This window comes from Vigna unguiculata, chromosome 7 (genome assembly GCF_037176805.1).
Source record: "Vigna unguiculata cultivar grain cowpea cultivar isolate G323 ecotype 2 chromosome 7, ASM3717680v1, whole genome shotgun sequence".
Classification (NCBI taxonomy): Eukaryota; Viridiplantae; Streptophyta; class Magnoliopsida; order Fabales; family Fabaceae; genus Vigna; species Vigna unguiculata.
The window spans coordinates 5,294,820-5,320,356 of NC_140798.1; the positions used below are offsets into that span (position 1 = coordinate 5,294,820).

A 25,537-nucleotide genomic window follows, 5' to 3' on the forward strand; every position below is an offset into this window, starting at 1 on the left:
TATTTATGATTATTTAATTAAATATTTTAAAAATAGTTTTATAAATGGTTTTATTCATGAAATATGGTTAAACTTTAAGAATGTTTTTAAGATGTAATTTACCAAAACTATTTAAAGAAAATGTTTCATTGTTATTTTAATAGGAAAATCTAATTTAATTTGTAAACTTAGCTTTGTATTTTAAATTTGCCATAATTACGTTTTGAATTATCGATAAATTCAAAAATTATCAATTAAGTCCTTATTAAATTTTGATAATTTATTAAGTTCTCAAAATTTTAAAGTTAAGTTTCTGTAATTAGATTTTACCGTTAATTGTGTGGCAATTACTATTTACTTAAATGTTGTTATATAATAGTTAATTACTTGTCAAAGATTTATTGAATTTAACGAAAATTATTCTTAAAAATGAATTAAAATTAAAAATTAAAATATAAAAAGTATATTATGTAACGTCCCATTTAATTATTAAACGAAATTAAAGGAAACGTCACGTGATAACAGCATAACAACGCAGTCCTAGGGTTCTCAACCTCACCCCTACAAAATTAGGCACACCACGATGCCAGCTGTCAACACCCAATTTCGTCCGGGTAACAATGATAAAATAAAATAATTAATTAATTAATTAATTAAAGTTCAATTGAGAAGAATAAATAAATAAATAATTAAGAAAAGAAAAAATATGTTTTGGTTTGAGAAAAATAATTATCTATTTATTTTATTATTATTATTATTTTATATATTTTATTTTTGTTTTGTTTTATTTATTTATTTGTTTATTTGGGCTTATTATTTTGATTATTACTTTTTTTTTCTTTCTATTATTACAGCTCCTTTTTTGTTTTACGGTCTCTCATCCTAGTTTAATAAAAAAATAGTTTAATAAAAAAAATATAAAAAGAAAAAAAAAGGAAAAAAACATAGAGAAGGGAAAGGGGAAAGAAAAAGGTAACGTAAAGCCTCTCTTTTGTCATACCCAAGCATGCTATACTATCATGGTTTTGTATTGGGAAAGGTATGTGGCATGGTCATGATGGCTGAAGGAGCAGGAAGCAACATCTGCTCTCAGTCTGGTCCCAAATTTCAAAATTGGAAGGTGCAGAGGGTTACATAATAAAAAGGGGAATATTCATGAGAGGAGGGGTTTTTTTTGAATTACTACAGAGAGGGGAGAGGGCACTAGAAATCAGTGAGGGAGAGAAGGAGTCAAATTTGGAAACGGAAACAAAGCTGTGAGTGCATTAAGTTTTATTTTCACGGGAAGTGTTATTAACTCCTCTTTAGTTTATGTTACCGTGACTTGATGTTGTTGTTGATGTTCATGGGTGTATGAATTAGAGCTTATGTTAATTTGATATTGATGTTCATAAATGTATGGATGGTTTGAAATGAACATGGTTATTCTTTTGTTTATTCCCATTGCAACAATAAAGACCAGAGCACAATTTCTTTTATTTTATTTTTATTTTATCTGTTAAGATATGTTCTTGTTTCGATGTTACTGTTGTCCGAGTGAATGCTGGAAAATAACCTCATCCTCAATCTCAATCTGTCTCGCCACATCATCTTTCTCTCATCACCTTCACCTGCAAGACTGCCAAAAACAACCAGAATCACATTCATTTGTCATCATCACTGTCACATACTCGTTTTCACCAACACACAACTAGCACACGAACGAGCCAACATCTGTCTTGACTCACCTTCAAGTTCATCCACCTGCACAAAAATCAGAATCACAGCCCTCACCCATGCAATCCAATACTGCATCGGATCAAAACCTCATTCTAGTCTCATTTTCTCCGATCAGTCGCATCCAATCATAGCACAGAGATAGGCAAAGGAGTAGAAACCATCGCCGGCGGCGAGGCCGCCGGCGGTTCGGAGCTTTGAACCGAAATCGCAGCGACCCTGGGTGTCGCGAGAGCAGCGCGAGTCGAGTCTGAGAGAGGGAGAGTGAAGGTCGAGCGTCTCGGGGTTCTCGCCGTCAACGTCTGTGGTGGACGCCGCTGCCGAGAACGAGAGCGACGTCTCCGGCGTCGATTGACGCCGCCGGCAAGCTGGCCGTATGTTGGCGCAGAGGTACCTCACGCGAGGCGGATCGAATAACGACGTCGTCGCCGGCGGGGCTTGCGACGGTGGTCGGCATCGTCACCGGTGAGTCAGGCGGTGCAGGCGCGGTCCCAGAGGTCAGAGGTCGGAGTCGTGGTGGTGTCAAGGAGAAGCGGCTGCCATGTGAGGGGAGGAACCCTTTTGTTAGGGTTTTCTGGAAAAAAAGGGGAGCTGCAGGCTTTGAGTTACCACACGCACCCCCTCTTTTACCTTAACCACACCTTTCTCTTTTCTTTTCTTCGTGTACACCCCTTTTTTAATTCTTACACCTCTGTTTTGCGTTTCCTTAACACATTCCTTTATTTATTGCACGCACCCCACATGTTACTTCACGCACCTCTCACATGTGATACTCCTGCACCCCATGCCTTTGTCTTTTGTTTTTGAGTTTGTTGTTGTATTTGCTTTGTGCACCCCACCAATTACTCGTGCACCCTTACTTTTTTGTTTTCCACTTTTATCCATCTTAAATATTTTCATCCTTTTATAAATTTACTTATTTATTTATTTATTTTTATTTATTTTATTTAAAAAAAAAGAAAACAATTATATTTGAACATTATAAAAATTAAAATATAGAAAAAATCAAAAAAATGGTTCTCTTTCATTTTTATTGTGTCTGTCTGACCACCCGCGTCGTGTGACACTTTCTTCCAAATAATTTAAAAAAATACTAAAATAATTTTCTTTCCCTTTTTGTGTCTGCCCGATCGCTCGCATCGTATGACACATGTTTTCAAATAATTCAAAAACACCAAAAAATATATAAAATTTCAAAATACAAAAACATCAACGTTTTTAAACAAGATATCTTTTTAAGAACTACGTAACCCTGATTTCTCATTTTTAATGAGAATACGTAGGACCAAGGTCAATTCTTGTCGGGCCCAAAAAACAAAAAAAATTATTTTTGTTTCTTTTTAGTTTTTTTTGTCTTATTATTTTTTGGGAAAAGTTAATATTTTGAAAACCACATCAACTTTGCATTTTTTAATTAAAGGTACCGCCCTTGGGCGGGCGCGATAGGGTGCTAACACCTTCCCTACGTGTAACCGACTCCCGAATCCAAAATATGGTTTTTCGCAGACTTGTCTTATCTTTATGGTTTTCCATAGTTTTCCAGAATAACTATGGTGGCGACTCCTAAATCTTTTTTAAACCCATTTCTTTTTTCGATTCGCCCTCCCCTCGCGATTCCGGTTGCGACACCAACAAAAGCAGGATAGTTGTTTAACTAAAAGTTTACAATCTAATAACCACGAATACAGGGGCCATAGCCCTAAAGAAACATGAAAGAAAGACGTTCAAGATCTAGCCCAGGTAGCTAAGTAGCGGAGTCGTCATTCCCTGGTTGACCACGAGAGCCTCGCCCATCTGCTCGCATCAACCAAGTTGATGATCATCGCAAGAAAGAACAGCCACATACATCACAACCATGCAACAAAACGGGTAAGCTAGAGCCAACAACATATTCAACATGCAATCAAATATATTTTTATCATCTCATCCACATAGCAACCAAACATGTTATGACTCTTCATTCAATACATTACGACTCGACTCGACTCATCCGGATACGTATAACTCAGTCGGATTCAGCGGATGCTTGCACTTGTGGTGGATACCTCTGCTCGACCCTGAGCTGCTCGATCCTGAGCCATGTGTTACCAGTGTTACGATGAATCAAAATCTCTCCCACCACAAGGTTAGCCCTTAATGAGTTTCAGGCCTCCTGCTACTCCCACCACCAGAGTCAGTCCGCTCTAAGTGAGACTAACTGGCTCCTCGGAGCGTCAGGATGCAACCTTACCTTGAATCCTTACCTAGTTATACAGATGGGGCACCACCATGAACACCCACTAACAGGGGCCATGGAATTACGTCCCGACCACTGAAGCGCGACCCCGGAGGTCTCGCCTAGAGACCCCAAGGAATTTACACGCTGACACGGACCAACACTCATAATTCAGAAATAAGAGAATATTAAAATCATATTTACATTTCCATACCAACCCCTGAGATTAATTCCTCATACGCGTCAGATTTCGAATCCATACCTCTGATCATCACCACCCCATGAATCTAGGGTCTCATCTCATATTAATCACGTATTCCTTTAGTTCCAACCCATTCATTCATTTCACATGTCAATATCATACCCGACCCGTCATACGTCGTTTATAACTCATGCCAAACATGCAAAATATTCTATTATATACATGTCCATCATCACACAATCATACTCAACCAAGATAGATCACTCGGGAACCATCAAACATCTGAATCACAGCATTGTCTCGCCCAGCATCTCGCTCAGGCTGAGGGCTCTCGCTCAGGCGAGCCTCCCCCTCGCCTAGGCGAGAGCACAAAAACGGGAGCATGAGCAACGCGGGATCTCGCTTAAGCGAGATCCCTCTCGCCTGGGCGAGTTGCCTGCTCGCTCAAAAGTTGAGCGAGTCGCCTGGGCGACTTTTCGTGCAATAGCCCTAGGCGAGCTCCCTGTTTCATCTCGCGTAGGCGAGATTGACTCGCTTGGGCGAGATTAACAGGTCTCGCCACTGTTCTTCACTACAACAACCATGTATATCGAACCAACCAAGCATACAACGCATTTAATCACACCAAAACGAAGGATTTATCCATGCAATCAGTAACTCACTCAAGAACAGCCAAGACAACACCAAAAGACTGAAACCCTAACTTCCCGTACCTGGAAATGGGTTCGTACAGACCTCGGCACTGGACTCCGGAGCACAGCAGCTCGAGTGACGGACCTAAGAAGTGGAGTAGAAATCGTTAGTTGAGCTCTTGGGACGAACTGGTTCGAGACAAGGACAAACCCTAGCAGAGCTCTAGTGCGGAAGGCGACGGCTGCTGATTTCTGCAAGAGTGAAAGTGAGTGTGGAATTAGGGTAGACCTAAGAACTTTATGCGTTGGGCCGGCCTTAGGCCCACTTACAATGGCAGCCCACTAATCTTTAGGGCAGAAAAAAAAAATAAAGGGGCCTTACATTCTCCCCAACAAGAAAATTTTCGACCTCGAAAATAAAGACTCACCAGGCAAACAAATGTGGATGTGATTTTCTCATGTCCTCCTCTAATTCCCAAGTTGAGTCGCCCGTTCTCCGATCCTAGATAACTTTAACAAGACTCACGGTCTTCCCACGACGTTCTTCAACCTTGTTATCCTCAAGAGCGATGGGTGGTACTTCCACTGTGAGATCCTCCTTGATTTGTATATCCTCAGCCTCCAACACGTGGGCCGGGTCGAATACATACTTCCTCAGCTGTGACACATGAAACACCGGATGAAGGTTCGCCAACTGTGGGGGTAAAGCTATCTCATAGGCCACCGGACCGATCCTCCTCGTGATCTGATATGGGCCTAGGAATTTGGGCGAAAGCTTCCTTGAGCGGAGAGCCCTTCCCACTCCCGTGGTTCGGGTCACCCTCAAGAATACATGACAGCCCACTAATCTTTAGGGCAGAAAAAAAAAATAAAGGGGCCTTACATATTAAATTATAAAATATAAAATTAAATAACAATAAAATTATAAAATTATTAAATATAAATTATAATTTAAGTTTCATAAGTTTTTTATTTTTTTAATTGTCTAATTTTATTGTTAATATTTTTTATATTTTATAATTAATTCATTATAAATTTAAAAACTATAAAATTTTATAATTATAAAAATCTAAAATTACCAAATTATAGAATACAAAAATATTATTTGTAAAATTAGATAATTAAAAAATTGTGAAAATTAAATTGTGAAATTATATTTTTAATTTTATATTTCATAATGTTATTATTACCTAGTTTTATATTTATAGTTATATAAAAAATTCTTTTAATTTTATATTTTTTTAATTTTTTAATTTTAATTTGTTTTAAAAATATTTTTTGTTAAATACAGACAATATTTTAAAGAGATCTTTATTATTAAAATCTTTTAGTTAGAGATGGCAAATAAATCTGTTATCGTGATATTGTCCGAACTTGTCCTCATTTTAAGAGAATTTTCGTATTGACTGAGTATGGGTATAAAAAATCCCTAACTTTTTCAATTAGGTATGGAGATGTGTACACATCCCCGTCATAATACTCGTTCTCATTTAAATTAATAAAATATTTACAATTAATTAAGTAACCATATATATATATATATACTTTTATTTTTTATTTCTTCTAAATATCTGGTTTGTCATGATACTCATTCGCATCGCATCTCTAATATATTTTTCATTTTATCATAACATTTATTTAATTATGTTAAAATGACGTATAATACTCGTTTCCGTTTAAATTAATAAAATAATCACAATCAATTGAGTAATATATATATATATATATATATATATATTCTATTTTTAATTTCTTCTAATTATCTGGTTTGTCATGATACTCATTTGCATCTCTAATATATTTTTCATTTTATCATAACATTTATGTAATTATGTTAAAATGATGTATGTCAATTAAAAAAAAATTATGTCTCACGTTTGAATATTTCTATTATTTTTTAATATTTTTATTTATTAATATTTTTCTTTCACGTGATAATGTTTAATACTCTCAATTTAAATGTTTAATAGCATAAACATTTCATTTACTAAGTAATATAAAAAAAAATATTTACTTATTATTATTCATTTTTGTTTTATTTGAAGAACTATTTTTTTGTTTCCATAAAACAATTTTATTTATTTATACCATTGAGTATGTATGTTAATATTTGAAAAGTTTTCGTAGATCTCTAAGGTGGTTTTCATCTTATCATACCCTTAATTATACATTTTGATTTCCTTTTGTGCAATTTCTTTCAATAGTCTCTCAAATTGTTTCTAAGACACACATTTGTTAATTTTTTAATATTTTTATTTGTTGTTTATTTTCATCATAATGTAGAATACTATTTTGATATATTTTATCTATTTATTTTTTATTTTTTAACTCATTATCAATTATACTGTAATTTTTTTACTATAACTGTATAAATAATTTTTATTTACTATAATATAAAAATTTAATGTAATTGACATGAATATTTTTTTATCACTATCAAACATATATTGGAGTTCAAAAGGTACAAATATCTATGTCAAAATTTTATTATTATGTTTGTTATTTGTTCCTTACGTTATTTTGATCAAGTGATGTATTATAATCTTTATTAGTGTACAAAAAAGATTCATTACAATTTAAAAAATTAAAGTAAACAAACATTTTAAATATATTTTAATTTGCATATTTGTTTTCCTTTATATTTTTTTAAAAATAGTTTTAAATTTTATCAAGTAGGTTTCATTAATGTTTGCAAATTTAATAAATATTTTGGTTCTTATGAAATTTATTTGGTATTCTAATTTAAAATGTAAACAATTTTAATTTATTTCAAAGTATTTGATATCGAAGAAACAATCATCCTTCTAATATTGAATATTTGTTAATTTATATCTCTTTTACCGTAATTTTTTTATATTTTATCAAAATTAATTAAAATTAATATTGAAGTAGTAAGAAACGGGTACGAGCATGGGTACAAGATTATACTTGTTCTCTGGTAAGGATGAGATGAGACAAAAATTTGATACCTATTACCCGATAAGGATGGAAATGAAACAAAAATTTGATATCCGTTGGATTTGGACATAAGGATGAAGATCAATTTTTTCTACAAGACATAGGTATGGAATAACAAAATTCATCATTGTCCCGCCCTTGTCATCTTTACTTTTAGTATTATGTGGTGTCATTTAAATAAAACGAAAAATTAATTTAATTATCATGTTATACTATTAAAACTAGTATCTAACTCAATGAAAAAGTTTTAGTATTATAAAGACTCAATAAATCACACAAAAGAAGTGATAGATAAAAACTAAATCGCAAATTTTCAAATTCATTGAAAACTCAAAACATAATTAATTCTTTAAATTTGTAATAAATCATTCATTTTAGGGAAACTCAACCTATTATGTAACATGTCTGGTGTTAATTTTATTTTCTTATCGGTGATACTCTAAATTAATTTGAGAAAATAATTTATCTATATCTACAGTGTTGACAAACAAATATATTCAATCTATATATTATAAAAATATAAAAGTAATTAATCGAATGAAATTCATTCCTTCATTTATAATACCCTTATTTATCTTTGATAAAAAAACAACTTTTTTTTAAAAAACTAAAGTTATAGCTGTAAACTAATAAATATATACATTAAAAAAATTAAGTTAAGCGAGAGTAACACTATATTTGTATTTTTTGAATGTCTTTTAATGAAATGAATAACTAACATATGAGTTAAAGTAACATAAAATGAACACTTAGGATGAATAACTTTTTATCTTTATTCTCTCTTTTTTACAATTTTTGTTATGATAATAAAAAATTATAAAATTATTATTATAAAATTAAAATAATTTTTATAACTTTTAATGTAAATAGTTTTAATATATTTTGTAAACAGTTTTATAATTACAAAATTGTCAAGTTTAAAAAAACAATCAAATAAAAAATGGTTAAATTTAAATAAATTATCATTAAAACTGATAAAATAATTATTTTCATTTAAAAATATTTATTTAAAGAGTAAAATTAAAAAACAAAGATAGACACAAAAAATAAAAATCCCCATATATAGATTAGTGTACAGATTAATAACATTGATTATCAATTAATGCATTTTTCTAAACGTATATACTTATTACTAGGTTTGTCTCTTTTTTTTCTTTCTATGAACAATTCATTGAAAGTATCTACTAATTCTTAAAACTCTCCTACATGACATAATAATGTTTTATGACATGATTTCATCCTTACAATTTAACTTGTAAGAAACTTCTCACCAATAGTATAAATCCCTAACTCACTTACCCTATTATTTATTAAAATTAATATTCATTTTTTTTTGTTTACTATTTTTGTTAAAGACTGATAAGTGCCAAAATTCAGTAAAGATTCATACAAAAGTTTGACACTTATGCTTTTAACTTGTGTTCATTTTATTTTGATTCTCCTGATTTAAGTAAAATGAGCTTTAGTCACATTCCAATTTTTTGTTCAAAAGAAGTCATTTGTTCCCTGTTTTTTGTAAATTTCAGGTAAAGTAGAGTAGAAAGAGGAAAAAACTTAAAAGGAGCAAAGGAGAAAGCAAGAAACAGGAAAATTAGGGAAGAAATTATGCCAAGGGCTCTCAAACCAAAACAATCCCGCTCAACCAAGTTTCAACCAGGAACAATTTTCAAATTAAATTTAAACTTCAGTGACCAAAACCATATTTTTTTTTTACTTTTCGTGAAAAGTGTTGGCTAGACCGATGTTAGTTTTTTTTTTATAAAAAAATAAATAAATAACATGTGACATGCCATTTGTTATTTTTAACACCTTCCAAAAACTGAGACTAAAAACAATGATTTTGAAAGTACATGGACCAAACAATGATCATGTTTCGACTAGGGACCATTTACAAATTTAGGTCAAACTTGAACGAACAAAACATATTTTTTTCCTTCAAAATTCGTACTAAAGTTTGGGGCCAACTTGTCACGTACACAACCACTCATATACAAGATGACGAGGACATGAATGACACTTTCGACATGATACAGGCCACCTCAACTGTTACATCTATTGAAATTTGCACCACCTACAACTCGGGTACCAGACCTTCTAAACCAAATTCTTTAACACATTTTGATGCACATCATCCACAACCAAACATCGAAGCCACACAAGAACCATTTGACCTTAACACTACCTACCTAGGGGAATGAGGAAATGATATATAGTCATATACGGAACTACTAATTTGTCTTTTTACCTCAAATATTTTTCAATCACCTGCACATCACAACACCCAAAGGTTCTCTCCTCAAACTACCGTAGAAGTTGAAAACCTATGCCTACCTACAACGTCCTTAGATCCGTTTAGTGAAAATGATGACAAAATACTTTTTGATCAACTTAATGACCATGACCAAAACTTAAATGTCCACCCTATACAACAACAACACACGTATACATATGTCCCCTACAAAATGTTGCATGACAACTTTGAGCACGATGTTGGTACACTTACCCAAGGAATGGGCTTCCAAACTATGGAACAATTGCTAGATGCTTTAAACATGTACCATATAACAAACCATTGCACCTATAAAATCACACACTCAAACACAACGAGGTTGAGTGTGCAATGTGTACAATAGGTGTGTTCTTGAAAATATCAAACAATATTACGTGCAAGGGACCAAGTATGGGAAATCATAAAGGTTGAAGGTGTGCACACATGTGCCACATAACTCCTAACATAAGACCACAACACCTCAACTAAAGAATAATTTCCCAACATGTAAGATAAATGGTGGACTCAAACTCGTTCACACCAATTGCAACAATAATTTCTTCCATCCATACCTCTATGGTGTATAACACAACCTATAAAAAGACATGGTTGGCGAAACAACAAGCAATTGAAGATGTGTACGAAAATTGGAAACAATCGTACAACTGATTGTCTTTGCCTACTACAAGCCATGTAAACTTATTTGCCTGAGTTTGTATACAAGTTGAAAACGAGTTCAATTACACATGGGGAGGAGGTCCTATAAAACCAATAACACTTTGGAAGAGTTTTTTGGACATTCAAATCATGCATTGATGTCTTCCCATATTGCAAACCAATAGTGCAAGTTGCGAAACCTTCTTATAGGGGCACCTTGTAGTAGCTGTTGCACAAGATGGGAGAAACAACATTTCCCCCCATTGCATTTGCTATAGTAGAGGGTGAAACGACTCAAACTTTTTTTTCCTTCAAAACCTTAGGAAGCATTTTATGCCTCAACAAAATTTATGCTTAATATCGGACCGCCACAACTCAATCAGTGCAATATTCAACAAACTGAGTAGTGGCTGGACTGAAAGGAATTGCGTGTCAATGTTTTGTATTCGACACATTGTACAAAATTTTACAAAAAGATTTAAGAGTATAACTCTGAAAAAAGATCTCATCAACATGGGTAAGTTATTACATGTAAAAATTTGTCTTTTTCATTTTTTTGGCTGTTAATTATTCACCTCATTATTGGTAACTAATTTGTTTTTAAAATTATATTTGTAGCGTACACACTGACCAAGCCACGCTACAACTACTACTACAACATCACTAGGGAAGACAACCCATAAGCAGCATCATGGGTTAACAAAATTCCAAGGGAGGAGTGTTGTCTTGCATACGATCAAGGAAGAAGGTGGGGTAATGTAACAACAAATCTAGCTAAAGTAATAAATTATGTCCTGAAGAAGACAAGAAATTTGTCAATTTCTTCCACAATATTGGCCACGTACACTAGGTGCAACACCTACTTCATGAAAAGAGGCAGACAAATAACTGCAATGGTGAGTGCCAATCATATGTACTTTGAATATGTGACCAACTTCCTACAAGATGTGGACTCTAAGTCAAACACACACATGGTCGTTGAATTTGATAAAAATACCACAAGATTCAAAGTAGAGAAGATGGTAAATCCCAGAGAAGTACGTCCATTAGAAAAATTTGTAGTCAGGTTAGATGAAAGGTGGTGTGATTGTGGAAAGTTTCAAAAAGTTCATCTACCCTGTTCTCATGTTATTTCAGCTTGCAAACATGCACATCACAACTTCAGCATGTACATTAGTCCCCATTATAGGTTGGATGTCATCATGAAAGTATATGACAATTTGTTTGGCGAGTTAAGGCATGAAAAATATTGACCACCATACCAAGGGCCATAGGTATGGTCTCATCGTGCCACAAAAAGAAGCGAGATATGTCATACTAAATCAAGTATAATTAAGACTACGATGGACATTAGAGAAGGAAGACAATAAAGAAAGTTGTTATTGTAGAACATAATGACACACAAGAAATCATTTTTCTAACAACCCTGGACTTAGATGATCCACATCCAACCACTAAATTTATGTTTTACCATTATTTGCATTCAATAAATTTAGCATTGATTCAATTCAATGGTGCATTTTTAATTATTTTTCACAAATTTGCAATGATTGTTTTTTTTACTTCTTTCCCGTAAATGTATTTTATTAAATATACTTATACCATTTTTTGTAATTTGTTATTTCTTTTTTAATTTTTTTTACTACAACTATATTCAATGTAATGATAAATTTTTTATTTGTACCAAAATTTAATAAATGTGGTCCATATTCATTCCCTTCATTTTCAAAACAATATGTTTAAGATTTTTTAATCAAACTATATTCTGGAATTTATTTGTTTTCAAAAAACATTTCTGCATTCAAAATTACTACAATCTTGTCATATAAAAAAACAAAGTATATAAATTAAATTATTTTTCTAACCTTTTAATATACAATTTTTATAAATTACCAAAAATTAAAAATAAAAAATTTCAATATTTATACAATAATTATTTTTACTTTTGTTACTTATATTATAATTTGTACAATTTTATTTCCAAACATCAATTAAAATAAAATAATATTACACAAATAAAAAATAAACTTTTAAAATAAATTTACATTTATTTTTCTAAATAACACCTAAAATAATTAACATACAATACTAAATATATTTTAAATTTTTTAACATCTTTCTCCATCGTTTAAAAAAAAAAAACAGAAAAAAATACCCAAATACAGAATTCGGTTCCTGAAAACCAAATTCAGACCGAGAAAAAAAAAAAAAAAGAAGCCAATACTGCACAAAATTTGGATCCCTGGACCGAATTTCCAGCATGACTCCAAAACTGTGCTGCTATGTAAAATTTGTATTCAATATCCTATGTAAGTAAAATTAGATGAGAACGGTGGTATTTGCGTAAAAAAAATAAAATCTTTCATAACTAACATAATATTTGACATTTTTAAAAATCATGAAATATGATGACTAAAATATGTGATTTTTCTTAACGAATAATATATTAATCATCTAAACAAACAAAAAGAGTATAAATTAACAATAAAATGTATAAATAACTTTTTCTTATTAAATTCACTAAGTAAAAAAAGTATTCACTTTTAAGATATATATATAGAGAGAGAATTATAAAACAATTATCTTTTAAAATAGTACAAATTAAAATAAAAATCAATGTTAGAACTTTAAATAAACAAGCATATATGAATTAAAATATTATAAATAAATATAATAACAAAATATAAATTAATATAAATGATAAATAAAATAAAATAAACAAATAAAACAAATGAGTAACTAAAAAAAATATAAGACCTAAGTAAATAAATAAAATTAATGATAACAGGGTGACAGGACACCTAACACTTCTTAAAACTCGTTTAGTGTTTAGAGTTTGCATTTTATATATATATATATATATATATATATATATATATATATATATATATATATATATATATATATATATATATATATATATATATATATATATATATATATACTCTTAATTTAGATTGTCCAAAACTGGAATGTATAAGATTAAATTTTTCTTTTTTGACTACATACATTTTCTCGTTTTGAGAAGATAAATTTCAGTAGTTAGAACGGATCTTTTCTAAACTGGTCAATCTTTAAAATTTTCAAAGAAATAAAATTAAGGTAGTAGATATAACCATATTGTTAATAAAAGTACTATCATCAAAACTAATTCTTATTATTTCTAAGTTATTCTTTTTCTCTTCTATCTATCATATTTGATTCCAAATCTTATTCAAAATATTTAATTTTAGTTTCACTCCTACTAATGATGGTCATTAAATTAATATTTATTCAATTTAAGGTTTTCTTCTTTTTAATAATATTAAAAAAATTTAATGAAAAAATGCGATACGAATCGTGTTACATCTCATTTTCATTCATTTTTAACGGCAAGAACCAATAACACCTTGCACCATTGTTTTTCACTTAAATATAAGATCATGTTTTGCAAACTATAAAATTAAGAAAGAACATTACCTTCAAATTTCTTATTTTAATTTTCACTGTAGAGTAAGTTTAAGTTGAAATAATTAACCAAGCACTGCTTAAAACAAACATAATTTCAACTAGTAGTTCGAAAGTGATAGAGAACATAACTACAATCAAAATAGCAGAAATATTATCCGTAAATCTTCGATTAATGTGAGAATTACAAGTAAACTAGTATGTATCCTAACACCGGTACCTAGTACCTAAATTAGTTAAAATATAGAAAAAACTAATAAAATAGAACACAAACCGAAATTATAAAATATTTTTTTTCTAAATTTGAGCAAACTAATATATTTCAAACAAAATAAACATATCGTATAAAGTTGGTTTCAATTTAAAAATTATTTTAGATTTAATCATTCAAGCTTTATTGAGTAATTTTCTTCTTATCTTTTTTTAATTAATTCAAATACGTAGAATTATCTACAAATATAAATTAAAAAATCAGCACACACACACAAACACGTTGAATTTTTTAAGATATTCTCCAATTTTTACGCATATACATTTAGTTTTTGCCTATTCAACGTAAGCTCTTTTATTGATATTGTTTCAATATAAAAAGACACTACAACATATTTATGGTATATAATTTTTTTTCTGTTTTAACTTTAATAATATTTAAATTACAAGAGAATAATTTATAATAAATATCATCGATGTAAAAAATAAAGAAAACAAAAGATAAAAAAGAAACTAAGATCCTGGAACGCTCACGTAGAATAAAAAAAAGGTAACTACTCAAAATCTCTTTACAATCGACTAATCTTCTCATAATTAAAAAAAATGATATGCCTTTATAATATTTGATCCTATGTAATAAAAACAATTTAACTGAGAAAAATAATTGCAAATGACAAGTAGCAAAATAACGTTTTCATAGTAGATTGCTATAGGTAAAAAAATAAGTTACATGGGTAATATTCATCATTCAAACGCCATCTAATTTCATGGACAACTTGATTCTAAATCATGTGATTGAACTTCTGCACGTGCTTGGGTATAAAATTTTAGACTAAATATCTACGAAGCTTCTTCATTAAATTTAATTTATCTGTAGGGAATACCTGTGATGCTAGTAAATATAACGGAACCAAATGTGTTGTTTTCTACATCCCTAATTTTTGCCTCTACCCTTTTCACCTTTTCTTTTGAAAACTTGCCAATATCAGAGACCTACAACATATGATATGATTCAAGGCTCTCACTTCGATTCTGATTCCTCAAAACAATCAGCCTCAAACTTCTAATCACACATATTTCAGTGTCCAGAGTTAGGCACCGCTTCTTTATAGTAGTGTCGCCATTCCGTGCTCACTTAATCACTTAAAACTAATGACTAAGGAAATATGAAACAAGGAACATAAAATTTTTCCAAATAGTTGGAATTAACCCTTCTTTCCTCCAATTAAGTTTGTGCTTTATTGTTCTAGAAATCAGAGCTAAGATGGGAGCATTCTCTAATCCCCTACATCATTGGCAAAGCTGTTTAAAAACTGTTAAAAATTTCACCATTTCTCTCTTTTTGGGTTTGAGAGTTCTTCTTCTTCCCAAAGTTACGAAAAAAGTGCACAGTTTGTAATGCCAAGGATGTGCATTCTTATACTGACATACATCTGATATTAAGTGCTATTGTCAACATGAAGAACAAATTCAAAATGCATTCTTGTTTTAAAATTTCGCAAAGAAGTCACAAATATTCCAGATACAAATTTATTTTAGAGACTGGACAAAAGTACCAGAATGCTACGAACATGCAAGAAGCAGCACAAATTCGGATGGAGATGGCTGAAAAAACATCACCAGATATCAGGACGCAACTCACCACTTGCTGGGGGCACCCATCTCCCAGAATTGTACACACTTTCACCAACCTTCCAACCAGGCACATCCTTCATCACTTCTGCCTCATACTCGAGGTATTTATGCCACTCTTTAACAAATCTAGAGAAGGAAACAAAAAATAATGGAGATTTAAATTGCTAGCACAACAGTAGCTGTCTATGTGACGATACAAAATTGGTGAAAGAGTCTCAAATACCTCTCATCCTCCTCAGCCTGTAGCACAGGGAGTATGGATCGGCGGGCAGAATACTTTTCTTCCTTCAGTGCCCTATAGGAAGTGAAACATTATACATCAGTTTTAGTTTTTGAGTAGGAACTGAAAGCAAACCTACGTGGTCTGGTTCTTCCTTGAACGGATATATATATATATATATATATATATATATATATATATATATATATATATATATATATATATATATTATTTTGCAGAATCACATCCCCCAATAGCCAAAACCAATCATAAACGAAGAATAAAAAACAGTGAAATCAGAGACTCACGGTGAGAAGGAAATATCCAAGAATATGCACAAAAATACATTTCTTTTCATGGACAAAATCTAGGAGTAATAAAGTAGGCTCTTTTGATACTTTTTTCAAATCAAAATTGGGGATCACCTCACCTCTCGTTACTAATCAGAAACTCCAATTTTATAAGAAAAATAACACCAAGAGCACTAAAAGAGTTGTCTTTTGTCTAAATCCTTTTTCCAAAAAAAAGACGCAAGAGAAACAATATTCCAATAAAAAATTAACTTACACAGGAAAATACAGACTGCTTTGTTTTTCTACTTTCCAGACAAATTTTGAATCGATCCAACCCATTTTCTTAAGAATAATTAATAAGAGTGTAAATTTTTTTTATGGTCAACTGGAACAACCCTTCAAAAGGGAAAAGCATTTTCAATTTTCCTGAATACAATGTTCTCACCTGAAAATATTTCTTGTGCGAGTACTTTTATGTATTCATTTAGTTCAAGAAGCTTATCTCGACTGAAGACATTTTCCACGGTCAAACTATTTTTGGTAAAAATGAATCCTTGATTATTTAATTCTAACTAGATTGAATAAATCATTTTTCGAATACATGGCTTGCATATAAGTTATAATCAACCGGATTGTTAAGAAAATACAAGGTGGAAATCAAGGAAACAACCAAATCACAGAGGAATCAAACAAACCAAAAATGTTTGGTTAGGGTCATTAGTTAACAGAATATTCATTCAAATATATTAAAGAAATGCACATTCCAAGGTATCCAGTTTGATATCAAGGAAAGATGCAAATTCCAGTAGTAACATTTAACAACTCGACATCATAATTAAACATACAAGTCAGAACAACGAAAAATCTCTCCCTTTATGATTCATAAATTAACAATTGTTCTCAATGTCCCTGAGGCCCATCATTGCTGCCTCCGCATTTGCAATCATGTGGTTTTTACTCTCAAAGTCAAAGTTCCGCTTGCTCATGTACTACATCTTGTAGATGTGGAAAGAAAAACAACTATTGGCAATATCCATGAAGCAATGGAGAAGACCAAGGAAACAACTATGAAGTCTTTCAATAACAATGAAAGTAAATACAATGATGCTACCAATGGCCTCTATCTATAGTTCTTCTATTCCAACGCGAAATTGGAATGTGATTTGGAGGTTACCATGGGTTGTATGATTAAATCAAGAGGCTGGGGTGAAGTAAAGATGTGCAACATTTAACTAAGGTTTTCGTTTATAAAAGTGGAATTGGACTATTTGGTGGTGACTTTGCCAAAGAATCAAGGAAGACCAAAGCTTATGGTGAGACACTTAAACACTTTCATAGAAGTTATTCCTGGTGTTCTAAATTGCTTTACGAAAAGCACTAAAACTTTAAACACCTATTAATTTAAACTATTAGGTCAGGTAGTATCCCAAGTCGCCTTGTTGTAAAAAAAAAAGATAACAGCCACAAGTAATAAAAAAAAATAATAATATAATGAAATCAGAGATAATAACTACAAGACTAAAGTCAATACAAAATCGAATCACTGCTCATACAGAATGAAAAACGTCAATTGCAAGGATGGTCCTCAACAACGAGGCAATTAGTTGACATAATTTCACTCAAATTCAACTACAGTGAATAAATCTAGATTCCTAGCAAAGAAGCAGATTCCTAGAGTAATAATCCAACGCCACAATTAAATCTACAAGTCAAATGATTCATAATAGTCTCGAATAACAGATCACAAGCTCAAAACGCTCAATTAAATCCCAGAATTTGTCGACAACACTTCAAATTGTAAGATTTAAAAATATAAATTTCTGTATTAATATACGCTGTTAAAGAATCACGGGCAAATAAAAAAAGACAGAACAACAGCCAACAATAACTGAATACTAGAATTGAGAATATGTAATTGGCAATAGGATGCACAATTATAAAATGACACAAAAACACTAAAAAGGTTTTGTTTGGACTAGTTTATCCATTAACACCAGTAGAAGGAGAAACTAAACAAGTTTCTCTCAAAAGCTAAACTTTGATCATGATACGGCAAACATTCTAAACAAGCCAAATAGTTCAGGCATCTATTCAAATATAAACACAAATAGGAGAAGGAATCACAAAAGTAACGACAAATAAAATTAACGAAATAATATTACGAAATTAGAATGAGGAAACCTAAGATGATTTCTTGATTACATTAAAAAACAGGTGAATACAGAATGGAATTCACTCCTGATACAGAATGTAAAAACTTCAATTGCTAGAAAGATTTCGAAAATAGAGAATTAAATCAAAAAGAAGAAAAAAACGATGGAAAAGAGAAGAGAAGAACCTTCGGATCTTGTTGCCCTGGCCGACCTGGTACATGCCCCAAGAGAATGTTCCGAAGGCAGCGAGGAAGATGGCGACGGCGCTTGGGCCCTTGTTAGGGATGCGGCGAGCGAACCGGACCGGTGCGAACCCGCCCGGCGGTGGACCGTCCTGGAGAACCGGCATGTCCTTCACGCTCACCATCCCTGGCTTGTTCCTTATATGGGCCTCCGTCATCTTTTTCCGATCTCCTCTCTTCGGACGCTCCTTGTGTGGAATATAAGAAACAGTAATAACAATCAACAATTGAGTTCACGCACTCGCACTTGCTTTGTCTCTCTTCTCTCTGTTGTTTCAGTGTGTGTAAAGGGGAACTGAAACGGATTCGGGTTTTACATTCGGGTCCGAATCTGAAGTGGATAGTCTTACAACGTATTCCATTTTGTTGGACCTTATCCCAGCCCACAACGTACAATAGGCCCACTTCTTCCATTTGGAGAGATTCTTCCTGCACCTCCACAATTTTAGCCTGCACCCTTATATACTTCAAAATTCTAATTTTATTTTCTAGTTTAAGATTTTCATTTTAAATTTCGAAATGCAGGAAGGAAAAACCTTCTTGCTTTATGAGTCTTCAGGAATTTTTTCTATTGCGGATACTCTGTAATTCTTTAAAATTTATTAAAAAATAAAATAATTGGAAAAATATTTTTTAACTATTTTCTCATCTGATCGATAAAATATCAATTTTATATTCATATTAAAAATCAAATCCTTCCTTTATAATTACTATTGCACTTCAACTTACATGTCACTGTTGAAAATTTAATGCATGATTTATATACTTACAAACACAGGTTCTTCAAAAATTATAAAAAAAAAACAAATAAATAAAGTCATGCATTAAAGTTTGACTTGCTTATGGGTATTTTTTTTTTAAATTCTGTTTATTTTGATAATTATATTACTATTAGATATAAGAGAAACTAGACAGTGTGTTTGATTAAGTGAAAAAAAAAAACTATATTTAATTTCATATATACTTGTTTCCAAATTTTTAACATTTTTATGACATATTTGTTTCACATTCTTTACTTTTTATTTTTAAAAATGAAGATTTCAAAATGTATATTTTAACTATTTTTGCAGAAGAATCGTAAAATACTTATATGTTATATGTTTTATTAAGGAAAATTGAATATATATATATATATATATATATATATATATATATATATATATATATATATATATATATATATATATATATAAAAGGTTCCATAGTCATATATAAAAATCTTCTCTTCCAATATATATTTTTTTCTAATCTACCTAATGTTATTTGTTATATTGACATTCATAAGCGTGAAACATCTTTAGATTATGATCTGATTTAATCTGATGTAGGAACCTTCTTAAAAAAATTCATCTTATTACATAGTATATTGATTAAAAGAATTTATTGTATTGTGTTATTGTTATATTTCATATCGTTAGAATATAATATAAAATTAAGCGGTCATCAATCTTTTTATTTATATTACAAATTTTAAGATAATTATAATTATAATTTCAAACTGAATCCAATGTTCATATATTTTTTTATGTGCAATATATTATATATAAGAAAAACTTTTACAATAACTTTGTAACTATATTGGATAATAAAGAGTTAACTTAAGAAATTAAAATTATATTTCATATTTTGTTTATAATTTAATTTATTTCTCACTTTAATATGTTATGTATTGTTTTTTAAAAAGAGAAATATTTCTTTTAGTGGAAATGAGTTTTACAACCACTTCATTTTTCATATTTATTCCCAAGTTGGTATTGAATTCTAGGATCATGTATATTTTTTTTATCAATAATGATTATTTGAAGACAAAAGATGAAAAATCATTTATCATATTAAAATATTTTCAAAATCAACATTTTAAATATCATTATTATTTTTATTAGTATACTTTTGAATTAATGTGAAAAATGATTAACCTGTGTTTTGTGCCATGCAAACATACAAACACTGGTGTTTTTTTTTTTTTTAATATTTCAGTTTAATTATTCAAAAAAATAAAATAAAATCATGAACTATGAAGATGGTGTGGGGGTTGGTGGCTTAAACCCTAGTACAAGAAGCCGCTTCTTCCAGACCCTCCTCTTTATTCTCATAAACCCCACGCACACTCTCCATTTCTCACTTTGCCTTTGCACTAGGTGCTCCATTGCTGCATTTTCTTTACTTTCTCTCTTAATTTTTCATATTCCCATCATGTATCGCTTTGCTTCTAGCCTCGCCTCCAAAGCAAGGTCACCCTCTTATCCACTCTTGCTTCTGTTTGTTCTTTTTTATTCCTGTGTTGTTTGGAAGTCAAAATGTTCCTTTGGGTCACAGAAAATCTTGCAAAATGGATCAAAATTTGATTTTTTTTAATCATTACCTCACTGGGTATTGTGTGTTTGATTCTTACATGTTGGGTGCTACGTTGTGGGTTTGGAGGCTAACACTTGATTGGGATTGATTGGGTTTTTTTGACTTTGAATTGCTGTTTCTTTGGTTGCAGAATTGCTAGGAGTGGCAGCAAACAGGTGGAATTCTAGTTCTTTAATGACACTTTTTTATAGTATTGTAACGCTGGCATTTGAAATTTGAGATTTTATTTTTGGAGATTTGTGTGAGTGAATCCTTAGTCTTTTCTGTTTTGTTTGTCTGTTCTCTTTTGCTGCATGATTTAGGTTGGAAGTACGTTGAGCTGGAGGCGAAATTATGCGGCTAAGGACATTAAATTTGGTGTGGAGGCTCGGGCTCTGATGCTTAAGGGTGTTGAAGAACTTGCAGATGCTGTCAAAGTAACCATGGGTCCCAAGGTAACCGAGGGGATTGTTTGATTGCTTCTTGAGTTTGTTGTTTTCTTAAAATCATTGTTGATGGGGGAGTGTTAATATTTGTGAAGGAGGTAGAGTAAGGGGTAAGTGTAGAAGGATTGTCACTTATGTATTATTGTGGCTGCAATCTCATTTGTTTAAGAAGTCAACTTTTTGCTTTCGAGGGACAAAACCAGTATTTTACAAAAGAATGAACGACATTAATGCTAGTCTGTTTTGAGGTATTGCCATTGTTCAATAGTTGATTAATGTTGAATTTATTCTCTTTAAGGGGCGTAATGTGGTAATTGAGCAAAGTTTCGGTGGCCCTAAAGTAACTAAAGATGGAGTAACTGTTGCAAAGAGCATTGAATTCAATGATAAAGTGAAGAATATCGGTGCCAGTCTCGTAAAGCAGGTTGCTAATGCTACTAATGATGTGGCTGGTGATGGTAAGCTGATATATCTAACGCTTTTATTATTTAGTAATTTCAATTTTACCATGACTGAATAATGAGGGAGCATTTTAATTGTTTTGCAGGAACCACATGTGCCACGGTCCTTACACGAGCCATATTTACCGAGGGCTGCAAATCAGTTGCAGCTGGAATGAATGCAATGGACCTGAGGCGTGGTATAAGTATGGCTGTTGACGCTGTTGTAACAAACTTGAAAAGCAGAGCTCGCATGATTAGCACATCCGAAGAAATAGCACAGGTTTGTGGAACCTCTTTGTTAGAATCTTTCCTTGCACATTGCAGGGGATGCTAATATGGACTTAAGTTTTGAATTTGAATTGTCAGGTTGGTACAATATCTGCTAATGGAGAGCGAGAAATTGGTGAGCTGATTGCCAAAGCTATGGAGAAAGTTGGCAAAGAGGGAGTTATCACCATTTCAGTAAGTTCTAATCTGATCATGCTATTTATTGGTGTTTTATATGCCTGTTTTACTTGTAGAAAGATTTTTATTTTTATTTTTATTTTTATTTTTGCTGTTTTACTTTTCTCTGTGGAAATAAGTGAGCGTTGTTTAGTTGTTTTGAATTTTTACTCCTTTCATATTTTTAGCTTATTATAAGCCTTGATCATGGAACTATTTCAGGATGGCAAAACTTTATATAATGAGTTGGAAGTTGTTGAAGGAATGAAGCTTGACAGGGGCTACATATCTCCTTATTTCATAACAAATGATAAGAACCAGAAATGTGTATGTTCTTTCTTATCTATGTAATTCACAACATTAGACTATTTATGGCAGTTTTTGATATCCCTTGCTCATGAATCTTTGTTTTATATATACTTACCATGCATGTCTTGTTCCTGTAGGAACTTGAGGATCCCCTCATTCTAATCCATGAGAAGAAAATCTCAAGTATAAATGCTGTAGTTAAAGTTTTAGAGTTAGCTTTGAAGGTGAGAAGTGCCATTCCCTTTCTTTTGCATCTGACTTTTAAAATATTGATATTGGCTGTTGACACCTACTCTCTTTTCCAGAGACAAAGACCATTATTGATTGTTGCTGAGGATGTTGAAAGTGATGCACTTGCAACACTTATTCTAAATAAGCTTCGGGCTGGAATTAAGGTTTGTATTGCCTGCTTGGCTGTAGGTTCCTAAAACTTTGTATTGTTAATTTTGTGGAGTTGAGCTTATATATGAAGCTTTGCTTGTAGGTATGTGCAATTAAAGCCCCTGGTTTTGGTGAAAATAGGAAGTCCGGTCTTCAAGATCTTGCAGTTCTAACAGGAGGAGCAGTAAGTTTACTGTTTTGAGGTTACTGCTGCATTAAAATTTATTTTGTTAACTTACTAATGATACCTTTTCTGTATCCCAATAGCTTATCACTGAAGAACTTGGCTTGAAGCTTGAAAAAGTGGATTTGGATATGCTTGGCACTTGCAAAAAAGTAAGAATTTAGCTTTATTTGTAAAACATTTGAAGGCACTGTAGAACTTTTAATGTTGTTTACTGGTTCTGGTTGAGGATGTTGAATTTCCTGTAGCAACTCTCTTGTTTGATATTGGAATATATTTTTGTTGTGTTCTCTGTTCTTATGATGGAAGTACATAGGGTTAGTATGGGCAACTCACTTAGGTTCTCATTGTTGCAGATAACAATTTCTAAGGATGACACTGTCATTCTTGATGGAGCTGGTGACAAGAAAGCAATTGAGGAAAGATGCGAACAGGTTTGACTGAGTTTATTTATAGATTTGGTTTCCCCATTATACATGTATTCTATGTTCCGTCAACATGTCAGATTTAATGCCACATCTGATTTGTTTGTGATGACTTTTTTTGACAAACAGATTAGGTCAGCAATTGAAAATAGCACCTCAGATTATGACAAGGAAAAATTACAAGAAAGATTAGCCAAGCTTTCTGGTGGTGTTGCAGTGCTCAAGGTATACCTACTTTTTTCATTTTGTTTTAATGGTTTGTCCGTTGTGAAAATCCCACTGAGGTTCTACGTTGACAAGAGTAACATTTGAGAAATAACTTACTACAGATTGGAGGAGCCAGCGAAGCTGAAGTTGGTGAAAAGAAGGATAGAGTGACAGATGCCTTGAATGCAACTAAGGCTGCTGTTGAAGAGGGCATAGTACCTGGTAAAATATCAGTGCATACAGTTGATTAGTTTTACAATCATGAATCAGATCTGACCTCAATTTGTTCTGATACTTCAGGTGGCGGTGTTGCTCTTCTATATGCATCAAAAGAGTTGGATAAACTTCAAACTGCTAACTTTGATCAGAAGATTGGCGTCCAGATTATCCAAAACGCTTTAAAGGTTTGTTTTTTGAATTGCTCTTCTGCTCCTCATATTACATTTTTGATTCTGACACTTGTGCAAGCAAAACTTGCTCCAAGATTTTTTTCTCATCCTAGTGTTCATTCTACTGTATGAGTTTATATTCCTAAGATCCATGTTGTTAAAGACTTTTAACTGAAATTGCTAATATGGGTTGTCATTCTATATTGCTTGTCCCCAAATATAATGCAGACACCTGTGCTCACAATTGCATCAAATGCGGGAGTTGAGGGTGCGGTTGTTGTTGGTAAACTATTGGAACAAGGTGATAATGATCTAGGATATGATGCTGCCAAGGGTTAGTGTTCTTTTATTTCATTTTCCCTGGTTGTGTTTTCATTCCTCGTCAGCAGAGAGACTGATTTTGCTGATGCATTTTTATTTTTGTTTTTCTGTTCCGTAATTAGGCGAGTATGTGGATATGGTTAAATCCGGAATCATTGACCCATTGAAGGTGATTAGGACAGCCTTGGTTGATGCAGCAAGGTAGGATATTCTGTAATTTTATGTTGATATTGATGCATTTTAACTATTTGTTTGTGATGTACTTGGTTATAACTTCTAGATTTATATTGATACATTTCTACTCTGGGTTTTTAAAATGGTGTCATGTGTACTTTTTTGTTGTTATGTAGATTGCTTAATGTTTATGACCCTTTTTCTGCAGTGTATCATCTTTGATGACAACAACTGAAGCTGTCGTGTCTGAACTTCCTAAGGATGATAAAGATACCCCAGCTATGGCCGGTGGAATGGGTGGCATGGGTTATTAACCGGCTTCGATTGATTTGATCGCACCTGAAGACAAAGAATTGGTGCTGATTACAACCTTTTTTTAGCTGAATTATTTGTGAAGGCATCACTGTAATCATAGTGAGAGAACGAGATGTAGGTAAGTAAAATTGACTGCAATAATTCAAATTAAAAGACATTTATTTGTAACAATTTTTACCTCCCAAATCAAGGTATTGTTCCGGGAAAGTTGTTTGTTTAAGGTATTCTTGATCTTCCGATCGATCATATTTAGCACCAATATCCGAAACTGGAAACAATCGTCATAATTTATCTTTTATCCGACCTAGCTATAGTTTTTACAATGTAACGATTTGAC

The 25,537-nt window shown here is 31.9% G+C and overlaps 2 protein-coding genes across 2 annotated transcripts; one reads left to right on the forward strand and one right to left on the reverse strand.

Annotated features, from left to right (window-relative positions):
- Positions 1 to 15,743: 15,743 nt before the first annotated feature.
- On the reverse strand, positions 15,744 to 19,096 carry LOC114189647 (NADH dehydrogenase [ubiquinone] 1 alpha subcomplex subunit 13-A). The gene is made up of 3 exons (XM_028078274.2): positions 18,772 to 19,096; positions 16,144 to 16,215; positions 15,744 to 16,046 (listed from the first exon to the last, which is right to left on the reverse strand). Exons 1-3 carry the CDS (start codon positions 18,984 to 18,986, stop codon positions 15,902 to 15,904), a joined length of 432 nt encoding a protein of 143 aa, XP_027934075.1. The 5' UTR covers positions 18,987 to 19,096; the 3' UTR covers positions 15,744 to 15,901.
- A 1,749-nt stretch (positions 19,097 to 20,845) lies between these two features.
- Positions 20,846 to 25,420, forward strand: LOC114191714 (chaperonin CPN60-2, mitochondrial-like). The gene is made up of 18 exons (XM_028081072.2): positions 20,846 to 21,059; positions 21,314 to 21,338; positions 21,486 to 21,617; positions 21,907 to 22,066; positions 22,156 to 22,331; positions 22,418 to 22,513; positions 22,718 to 22,822; positions 22,942 to 23,028; positions 23,110 to 23,199; positions 23,289 to 23,369; positions 23,453 to 23,521; positions 23,726 to 23,803; positions 23,924 to 24,019; positions 24,124 to 24,223; positions 24,302 to 24,405; positions 24,619 to 24,724; positions 24,834 to 24,912; positions 25,094 to 25,420. Exons 1-18 carry the CDS (start codon positions 21,022 to 21,024, stop codon positions 25,197 to 25,199), a joined length of 1,728 nt encoding a protein of 575 aa, XP_027936873.1. The 5' UTR covers positions 20,846 to 21,021; the 3' UTR covers positions 25,200 to 25,420.
- Positions 25,421 to 25,537: the final 117 nt, after the last annotated feature.